Source organism: Embiotoca jacksoni, unplaced genomic scaffold (genome assembly GCF_022577435.1).
Source record: "Embiotoca jacksoni isolate LCO1_2020_lvr unplaced genomic scaffold, fEmbJac1.0.p SCAF_13, whole genome shotgun sequence".
NCBI classification, from domain to species: Eukaryota; Metazoa; Chordata; class Actinopteri; family Embiotocidae; genus Embiotoca; species Embiotoca jacksoni.
Window position 1 is genome coordinate 10,624,548 of NW_027185263.1, and position 10,727 is coordinate 10,635,274.

General features: G+C 41.1%; 1 protein-coding gene across 1 annotated transcript; it reads left to right on the plus strand.

Moving 5' to 3' along the window:
- Window positions 1-528: 528 nt before the first annotated feature.
- On the plus strand, window positions 529-10,525 carry trpc6a (transient receptor potential cation channel, subfamily C, member 6a). Its single transcript, XM_069146402.1, has 14 exons — window positions 529-695; window positions 2,282-2,610; window positions 3,317-3,449; window positions 4,049-4,349; window positions 4,851-5,036; window positions 5,172-5,336; window positions 5,446-5,689; window positions 5,767-5,994; window positions 6,609-6,873; window positions 8,032-8,227; window positions 9,139-9,339; window positions 9,545-9,601; window positions 9,925-10,000; window positions 10,241-10,525. The coding sequence occupies exons 1-14, from the start codon at window positions 562-564 to the stop codon at window positions 10,369-10,371; spliced, it is 2,646 nt and encodes an 881-aa protein (XP_069002503.1). The 5' UTR covers window positions 529-561; the 3' UTR covers window positions 10,372-10,525.
- The last annotated feature ends 202 nt before the right edge of the window (window positions 10,526-10,727 follow it).

Below are 10,727 nucleotides of genomic sequence, written 5' to 3' on the forward strand. Positions count from 1 at the left end.
AGGAATCTCATCTGCTGTTCATCAGCCATCAGTCACTCCTGCACACACACACACACACACACACACACACACACACACACACACACACACACACACACACACACACACACACACAATCTAGACATGTAATCTAAACACTGCAGTTTAAAATAGCATTTTACGGCTCAAGAATTAAAGCTGTTGGCAAGACCCAAAATTTACTATTTCTCGTTAATTTGAACAAATCAGCCGGTATTTTCTAAACTAATGCAGAGTAACTTTATTGAAAAGAGTTAGAAGATACAGCTGAAACAACTGAGATAAAAATGGCCATCCATCCCCCCTTAACCCTCAGTGTGTTCAGTCCTGATACTGAACTACCTTGCACATCTGTAAAGTTGAATGCGTCATGTAAATAAAAGTATAGTGGGACCCAGATGGATACATTCTTTTTCAAGGACACAGAAAAAACAAGAAGAGGGAGGGCTACACAGGGAGGGAGAGGGAGACATGCCACAGGCACTTGATTACTCCTTCGCATGAAGCCGGAGCAGAACCTCAATTTTTTTTATCCCCTTCAGGATGAACCACAGGCCGCTGGTTGTTCACAGCCGGCCTGCGGGCGACAGTGACAGCCCGAAAGCCAGGAGCCGTGATAACCTGCTCCTGTATGATGACTTTGGAGAGGAGTACTGCTGCTCTGAACGATGCCTCGGGTAGGTTTTTGATTTGCATCCTCTATTCACTCAACACAAATGTGCAGTGCACAGATGTGCAGCGGGCAGGTGTGTGCACCTTCTGTAGGTTTTGGTAAAGTTATAGTTCAAAGATGATGACACTTTTATATTTAAACCTGGCATGTTTGATTACATCTTTTAGTCAAATTGCCTGTTAAATAATATTTGAATATAACACTTTTGAACAGCTATATGATCAAAACAATTTCTAGTTAAGAGTGATACAGTTCTTAAGATGCATAAACTACGAAATGAATTAAGAGTTACGATTAATCCAGTGAAAGATATATAACGTCAAACTCCCAAAAGAGGTTTGTTTAGTTTTAAAAGCTTTCAAATAATTACACAATATATATGCATTTCAAGATGAAGACAAAAATGTATTTGGATGCCTAAATATTAAATTGACATTGTTTTAGTTTTTAGTTTGACATCCTGCAACTTACAAAACTGCTTGAAAACACCAGTAATCAACAGCTGAAGTGAAAGTTTCCTCCATGGTTCAACCAGCAAAGGTTTTACCTTATTCATTCTTGAGCGTCGAGGAGCTGACATTTCATCCTCAGTGGCAGCTCATCGGTTCTCTGGGATTTAGGTCAGTGCTCTGGGAGAGACATTCAAACACTTAGATTTTTTTCCTGGGCAAAATACACTTTTAACGGGCGACTGGGTTGCTTTGCATCGTCATCCTGCTCAATGATCTACTTCTGAAGTTTGCATCCAAACGATTACATCCTCGTTGATCCCATTTCAAATGGTCTATAAACTGAGTTGTGTCTGGTAATTCTCAATGATCTCAGAAGCGATCCTTGCTGCTGTTTCCCACCTGTTTTTCTTGATTTAATTTATGCACAAATACAGTCCAGTCTGCTGCTGGTCTTCCTGCGTCTGCTTGTGTACCTTCTTTTGTAAATTCCAAGTTATCTTTTCTTTTTTTATTTGGCTTTTTGACAAAATACCCAAGCGGGTGGAAGCTTGATTTTATCAACCCTTGTCCTTTTTTCTGAGCTCACTCCATTTGCCTTTGCTGCTTTAAATAAATTAGTTTGGGTATAATTGATAGTGGATATATAAAGCCAGTCACCTCTGAGTGCAGTTGGGTGCCCCCAGCAGAGCGACCCCAGATGTAGTTCATCACATTAATGATGGCGCCTCACTGTAAATCGTAACTTGTCCAAATACTTGTTGTCATTTATCAAGTAGCAACCTGATTTATTAATTTTATTAGAATGTATTTGTTTAAACTTATGCTAGCACGAGCTTTTCTAACATTTTATAAAGGAACCAACTTTTGGGGGACACTGTATACCTAAAACAACTTGCTGAAGATCACTGTAATGCTTTCAAAAGATGTGAAAGCTGTATTTGTTCTGATATTACTGCTATATTGAATGATCTAAGTCGTAGTAACAGCATCTTAAGCTGATAACAGGCAAATGTTTCAAGTGTAGAATGTGAACTTGAGATGAATCTGGAAACAAGTAAGTGAATTGAGGTTCTTGAGTGTTTAAACTAAAGATTCAACAATACTTATAGTGTGTTTCTGTCTTCTGACTCTCTGGCAGCCACAGCAGCTCCGAGCGGCAGCTCATGGCCCGTGTCAGTGCTGTTAAACGACGCCAGGCTCTTCGTGGCCCTGCCTACATGTTCTCTGCTCCCTCATTCAGCCTGTCAGAGGTTGAGCAGCGTTTCCTGGAGGCAGCTGAATACGGCAACATACCAGAGGTGCGGCGCATGCTGGTCCATGTGTCCAATTTGAATGTCAACGCTGTGGACTACATGGGCCAAAATGCACTGCAGCTGGCTGTGGCCAACGAGCACCTGGAGGTGACGGAGCTGCTGCTGGGGAGGGCGGATTTGGCCAGAGTGGGTGACGCCCTCCTTTTAGCCATCAGTAAGACCTGTTCATTTGTGTGTATATGGAAAAAAAAAACACGTTAATGGTTCATCACACATGGCAGGAGGCTGATACTGCAATTGTAGAGCTCTGCAGAGGTCAAAACCTGCAAACATATCAGACACGATTGCTTGAAGCTAAGCGAGTCATGTGAAAGTACCTCAGTTTGGTAGATTGCTAGATGATCATACATCATCAATCACATACAGCTATTCTAACTGGTCTAAACCATGCATTAACAAACAGCCAACCTAACATATTGTAAGTAACACTGTACAATAGGCAACTTTTACCAGGCTACATAGCCACTGTTAGCATTAACAGCTGTTTACTTACCAGTCCAGAAGAACTTCCTTTACTCTCCAAGAGCTGTGTCCATTAGGAAAGCAATACCAAGGTAAAACAAAAGTGAGGTCAACCCTATAAAAATAAAGACTACCAATGAGGCTGGACGTTTCAGTAATTCCAACATTTGCCTACAGGCCGAAACGAAACAAAAAAATCTCCTTGATTCTTATGGGTGGTTTGTGCTAACATTAATTTGAACTGTACCTGGAAGGCAAGGTGCTTTATAATGTAAAGCTTAGTTACCTTTTGGATACTTTGAAATAAAATAGTCACATATTGCAGCTTAAAGATACATAGATTTAGCAATAGGATTTACAAAGCAACCTCACCAACAGCTTTGCTCTGTGTGTTGTAGGTAAAGGTTATGTCCGTATCACAGAGGTCCTCCTCGCTCACCCTTCGTTTAGAGACGCTCATCGTCTGACGGCGAGCCCCGCTCAGGCAGACATGTGGGATGACTTCTATGCTTATGATGAAGACGGGACGAGGTAAGAAGTGTAGAAGACACAGCCATTATGAAAAATGTTGATCCCTCTTTGCCTGGATTCGCCACACTATTGCTCACAGCTTCAGTTTTTGTCAATGTGATTATAGTCTGGAAACCTTGTTTGGATCAACATTTGGACCAATTAGCGATCAATGGGGTTGACTCGGTGAGATGACATTAAAGTCAAACGATTGTTTTAAAATGTAGTTGTAGCGCTGGTAGAGTTTGGTCTCTAATAAGTTTGTTCTCTAATAAGTTTGGTCTCTAATAAGATGGTACGATGGGACATTGGAGCTCTTTTGGGTCTAATGCTCTGCTCTGTTTGTGGATGCTGCTGTTCATTTTCAGCTAGTTCTTTGGAGGAAAAGGTTTGTTATTGTTTACATTTAGCAGTGCTTTTTATTGGGCCACTGTTAAAAGTGTGGATTCTGTGGTTCCTGAAGACGGAGTGTTCAAAACACAATGACAAACCCTGTTTGTAATCAAAGGGCATATTTCTGATGCAGCCAAGCATAATTATCTTACATAATGTCCACGCCTTTGATTTATTATTTTTCTCCTGTATGTTGTCTGTGTTTTTATGAGTCTCCATTCCTGCAGGTTCTCTCATGATGTGACTCCAGTGATACTTGCAGCACACTGCCAGGAATACGAGATAGTTCACACCCTGCTGACTAAAGGGGCCCGCATCGATCCTCCTCATGACTACTTCTGTGGCTGCGACTCGTGTAACTACCAGCAGCAGTTTGACTCCTTCAGCCACTCGAGATCGAGGATCAATGCCTACAGAGGACTCGCTAGTCCTGCTTACCTCTGCCTGTCCAATGAGGATCCGGTGCTGGCAGCCCTGGAGCTCAGCAGCGAACTGGCCATGCTGGCTAATATTGAGAAAGAATTTAAGGTACAAATACCCTCAAAGAATCCTGCAGACTCATCAACACCCCTAACAACAATAATGTCAGATCACAGTGCACTTCCTGTTAGTGCTACTGTACACATGCCCTGAAAACCAGCTCATTGTTAAGCACACAAAAAGTATATTTGCCATGTCGCTGCCAACAAGTTGCCAATAAAAGCTGCCAGTAAATACATGAACATTTTATGAGGATGTAGAGAGGAAACAGAAACACGAGGTCCTGTGGTCACTCTTCACAATGTTTACTTGACACACACATAAAAACTGTAATAATTACTGTGCTCACAGTATGACTGTACTACTACATCAAAATGTCTCTGAGAGCTCAGACATGTCAACACTAAAAATACCTGTGTTTCAAGGTTTCAAGGTTGTCTCCTATAAACTCCTACTTTCATCTGTAACTCCAGCATTAGACCACATATGCTGCAACTCATCTCAAATATTTCCCTCATCGATGCACATTTCTCCCCACAATGTTCATAGAACGACTACTGCCGCCTGTCGAGCCAGTGCAAGGACTACGTGGTGGGCCTCCTGGATCTGTGTCGCAGCACAGAGGAAGTGGAGGCCATACTGAGCGGAGAAACAGACTCCGAGGACAGCTATGATGTACCAGGTCGCCCCTCCCTCACACGGCTCAAATTAGCCATCAAATATGAACTCAAAAAGGTCAGTATGCTCCCAAGCAAGCGATGGCACTGAGGCAGGAGGAAGCACACATTTTATGATCATGTATGAAGTATTGGAAACATTTGTCTGTGTAAAATGATCACTATTATATATTTATCTCTCTGTGCCCTTTAGTTTGTGGCTCATCCGAACTGCCAGCAGCAGCTGCTGAGTATCTGGTATGAGAACCTGCCGGGCCTGAGACAACAAACCACTGCCATCAAACTGCTGGTGGTCCTGGCGGTGGCTATAGGACTGCCTGGACTGGCTGTGGCTTACTGGATCGCCCCGTGCAGCAGAGTATGTAACATTAGGTCTCAAGCCTCGCTCACATTAATTCCCAAAAGCACAAACTAGATGTTTAATTCCCCTTTACTCTCATTCTGCTGTTGTTCCATCTCTGTCTCAGGTGGGAAAAGTGATGCGCAGCCCCTTCATGAAGTTTGTGGCCCATGCCTCATCCTTTACAATTTTCTTGGGTCTTCTCATCCTCAATGCTGCCGACCGTTTCGCAGGCCCCACCCTGCTGCCAAACATGACCCATCACCAGCACCCAGACGGTCCGTCACTCAACTATGACCCGCGGCTGCTCTACCGCATGACTACAACACCCTTCACCTGGATGGAGATCCTCATCATTTCATGGGTCATGGGTGAGCACTAGATGATAATGATGACAGAAAGAAAATCCTGTCATCCTGTGTATTATGTCATTTGACCTGTGCTGCAGGTATGATTTGGGCTGAGGTGAAGGAGATCTGGAGTCAAGGACCGGGGGAGTACCTAGTCGAACCGTGGAACTTCCTGGACTTTGGGATGCTGGCGATCTTCTTGGCCTCCTTCAGCTGCCGCTTCTCTGCTCTGAGACACGCTGACTTAGCCCAGACCTATGTATACACACAGTACACAACACTAATTAATGTCACACTGCCCCCCGAGATACACTACTTTACTCTGGGTGAGCATGCTCACACATCTGCACAAACTAACAGACTGACACACTTTAAATAGTGTCGTTTACTTAATGTATAAACAGTTGCAGTAAGTAAGCACAAGGTGGTACATAGAGGAGCGTATCATCGACTATCAGATGTCTGTCTGTTGGTGTCGGACCCTCTCCTATTCTTTTTGAGAAGTTAAATAAATAAACAACTTAAAGCAGCCTAATTTTAGACAAATCAAATACAAAAGTAGCTTTTTTGAAAACAAATCTAAGTAGTGCTGCTTGGTTCAGACCTGTGACCCCATAAAGTATTCAGTTTGTTCGTGATTCATGAGTCACAAATTGCACTTATGTATTTGCTAAACAAAGAGAACCAGAAGATGTAAAACCATCCAACATTTCACAAGGAAAGCAAAGATGAGTGAAATGTCCCTGAGAAAAGGAAATACATGTTATTTTTTATTGATATGAAGGGGCTTTGATACAAACATTCTCTGTGAAATTGCAAAGTATAGCACCACCTTGTACTAACTTAAAATATCCTCTTCCTCTTCCTTTTTTTTTTTTTTTCATAGGACAGAACCTTCCCTTAATCAGATTTCTGATGTTTACTGGTTCTGTTTTTGTAGCTCGGATCTACTGGGTGCCATCAGATCCCCAGCTGGTATCGGAGGGCCTGTACGCTGTCGCAGTGGTGCTGAGCTTCTCTCGGATTGCCTACATCCTTCCAGCCAACGAGAGCTTCGGTCCACTGCAGATCTCTTTAGGAAGGACAGTCAAGGACATCTTCAAGTTCATGGTCATCTTCATCTTGGTCTTTCTGGCCTTCATGATCGGCATGTTCAACCTGTACTCCTATTACTTGGGCGCGAAGCAGAATGACGCCTTCACCACGTGAGACCTTTACTGCACACACCTGCATGTTTCAAGTGAAGTATTTCATCAAAGAAAATCCTCTTGCACAGACTTAATGATTGCTGGAGATACAGAAGTTAATCCATTATAAAAACATTTGTTCAAAGAAGTTGATCAATGTTGAATTACCAACACACAGCCACTCCTCTGAGGCATGAGAGCCCAAACTAAAGCACAGTAGCAGCATATACCAATAAAAAAAGCAAAATTCCACAATATTAACCTTGATACCTTATTTCCTGATCCAGCCATGACCTTAATTCATAGTTATTGCTCTAAAAGATGAGAGAATCTGCTGGAAAAAATAGCTGAAGGTAGAAAAAGTAAAAGTGAGCTTTACTTGGAAAAAGATGATTCAAGATTACAAACCACAGGCAGAGGTAAGATCCAGGTCACAGGACAGCGGAAAGCAACGGCACTAGGCACAAAGACAATCCATCAAATGAAGGGTGGTCTGAGGAGATAAGAGAGTCCACCAACATCCATACAACAACCAGACTGAATGAATGACTGAATAAATGAATGACATAAACCTAAAAATGTGACAGGTTTAATTAAATAAATTGAAAGACAACTCTTCAACATCTTCTGGCTTCTCACCATTTAAAATGAGGCTATGCCTGACTCTGCATGGTACTCTGTACTGGTTAGGTTTTTAGTGTAGACACAAGTTATCAGGGGTACAACACTAAAGGGATTTATTTTTATTCCTCCTCAGATTATTCTGTGAAATATTCTGTATTTTAAAGAAAAAATATATAATTATAGAAAAATATCTACAACAAACACCAAGTACAACTTTACGAGTACTTGCAGCAGCTGCATTTGAACAATTATGATATAGGGAAATAAATATCACATCAAATGATGTGATGGATTATCTATCAGAAACAAGTTTTTGTCTCTACACTTTGATTTTCAATCAGTAGTAAAATAACAGCTGCCCAAAAGCTTGGAAAACTATTTAAAAATGTACGATATGTTTGCACAGTAATGTAAACGCTGCAAGAATGAACTGTGGACATATAAAAAAACATTTTGTTCTTCCGCATCTTTAACGTCTCCCCTCTGATGATTAATGGTTTGTTTGAATTGAAAAATAACCGCCTGCGTCCCCTTCTGTGTGCGTCCGTCTAGCCTGGAGGAGAGCTTCAAGACATTGTTCTGGGCTATATTTGGACTTTCTGAGGTCAAGTCGGTGGTAATCAACAACGGGCACAAATTCATCGAGAACATCGGCTACGTGCTGTACGGGGTTTACAACGTTACCATGGTGATCGTGCTGCTCAACATGCTCATCGCCATGATTAACAGTTCCTTCCAGGAGATTGAGGTTCGTCAGTAAAACACTTCATCGTCTTGTGCACATGCAAGCTCACAAATATGAACTACAGGCTGAAAAGCATTACCTGCCACATGTCGCACGTACTGTATTCTGATGCTGTTAAAAGTAGGTTTCAAGTTTACGCTGGGAGAGCCGTGATGTCTTTTAAAATAGGGTAAAAAGTCACGAAAAACACATTCATTTATTTATCAGTATCTAAAATTAGGCTTGTTCACTATGAGATTTAGGTTTGACCCATCAGAACGCTTTATTTTAAATGTTTGTGTTCCTTAAAATTTATAGGTAACAAAATACATCATCTCTCCTTCATTTAAAGCAAGAAGAGTGAAACAGTACTTTATTTATTTTTATAACATGAGTCCATTCTGATCTAAACTCTAATGAAACTAATATCAAAGGATGAGCATTCAGTGAGTATGTGCTCTATATGCACTGAATGAGTCAAGCATCAAATGTTTTCTATTTCATGGAAAAAAAAAACACTTCCATGCATTTTTTTTTTATCCGTAAAAAGAACCCTTACATATAGATTTTAATTAGCTTTTCATTCTGTCCATTATTATTCAGACCCACGTGTGCTTTCATTCAGCTGGCAAGAACTAATATTTGTGTTGCTGAGAGCTCGGAAGGATTTATAAAACTCCCATGTCTGTAGTCTAAATATAAAGCTACAGCTGATTATCTTAGCTTAGCACAAACATTGGAAACAGGGGAGACTGCTAGCCAGGATCTTCAGACGGGGCAGTGATGAAGCTCCAGGTTGAGAAATAGTTTGGCCTGGAGCTTTAGAGGAGCTTCTCTAATCTTTGGGAAGGGTTTATACAAAGCTGTAACTCAAATTGCCGTGAGATGTTTTTTTTCTTCTCAAACCTGTTTGTTTTGTCCCTTATTTTCTTAAGGATGATGCTGACGTTGAGTGGAAGTTTGCTCGGGCCAGACTTTGGTTTTCCTACTTCGAGGAGGGAAGGACGCTCCCTGTGCCCTTCAACCTGGTCCCCAGTCCAAAATCTATGCTGGGACTGGCCACGGCCATCAAGTCTCTGCTCCTGCAGTTTATGGAAGGGCACAGGGAGGAGAAAACTGAGACACAACTCAACCAGGTACCTCACAATATGGATGAATATTTCATTCAAATATCACATGCAGCGTTCATCCTGAAGTCATAAAGTCCAGAGACAGAGCCTGAGCACCTCCCAGTGGTTTTACTGCTGCAGCACGGGCTGCACCTCTGACCTGAAGACAAGTTTCATCTGAAAAATTATCACAATTCTGTCCAGTCAAGTTAATTTCAGCTTTATCTTTCAGCTGGGTGTGAAAAAAAATTCAGGATATGCTGCTTCTACCAGTCCAACCAGATATCAGGTATGTGTGAGTGTGCCATTACATTTCAGATAATAACATGATTTTTATTCCATATTTATGAAACAGCTGCAGTTTTCAGTAATTATACACAGCTCTAAAAATGACACTTTTGGACTTACAACATTTAATATTTTATTACATTTTAATGTACTGATAGAGGTTTTTTTGTTTTGCTGTTTTTGATTTATACTTTCACAAAAACAAAACTTTTTCATTGTTCTTATCCATCTACGTTTTTCTCGTTTATATTTATATCTCGTTTATAGTTTTGTTCATTGTATATATTTAAAGAATTTGAGCACCGTTTTCTTTACTGGTTGCAGAAGATCATGAAGCGACTGATAAAGCGTTACATAATAAAATCCCAGACAGACAGAGAGAGCGACGAGATCACTGAAGGTAAAATCGACAGAATGAGAATGAAAATTAACTTCACGAGTTCTGTTTTGAAAACCAAGCTACTCTGAATATGTTTGTCCAAAAAAACAAAAAAACAAGCATGTTTTAATAGTAACATGTTGTATCCTCATGTCAGAAAGAACTTTTATCAGATCTACAGTATTTTTTTTTCCGAATTTTAGGTTTCCCCTTTGTGGCAGTAAACTTTTTATGATTGATTTTGTGTCTGTTTTTGTCCAGGTGAGCTGAAAGAGATCAAACAGGACATCTCCAGTTTGCGATATGAGCTGCTGGAGGAGAAGTCCCAGAACATGGAGACACTCGACGGACTGCTGAGGAGGCTGGGAGAGATCAGCACGCCTTCATCGTAGCATCGCTGCCTGCCGGCCCGACTTGTATATAAAGCTGTACAGCTCTCAGAATATCAAGTGCCTGTTCGTTGTCACTGAATGTAGATAAACTAAGATGAAGGCAAAACAATGCTGTGATCAAAGAAGGATGTTTGTATGTTAATAGAAAATTAAAACATAGCTGACTGATTGCATGATGTCAATGCTTTATAATACTATAATTGGGCTCATTTTGTCCTCCTTCGCCTACCCATCACACACACACACACACACACACACACACACACACACACACACACACACACACACACACACACACACACACACAGATGCCTGTACCTTACCAAGACTAAAAACCACTGCTCGTTCTCTCAAAA

Coding starts and splice junctions, on each gene's coding strand:
- trpc6a (XM_069146402.1), top strand. CDS start 562: ATGAACCACAGGCCGCTGGTTGTTCACAGCCGGCCTGCGGGCGACAGT. Junction 2,611..3,316: donor CGCCCTCCTTTTAGCCATCA/GTAAGACCTGTT, acceptor TGTGTGTTGTAG/GTAAAGGTTATGTCCGTATC. Junction 5,995..6,608: donor GATACACTACTTTACTCTGG/GTGAGCATGCTC, acceptor CTGTTTTTGTAG/CTCGGATCTACTGGGTGCCA.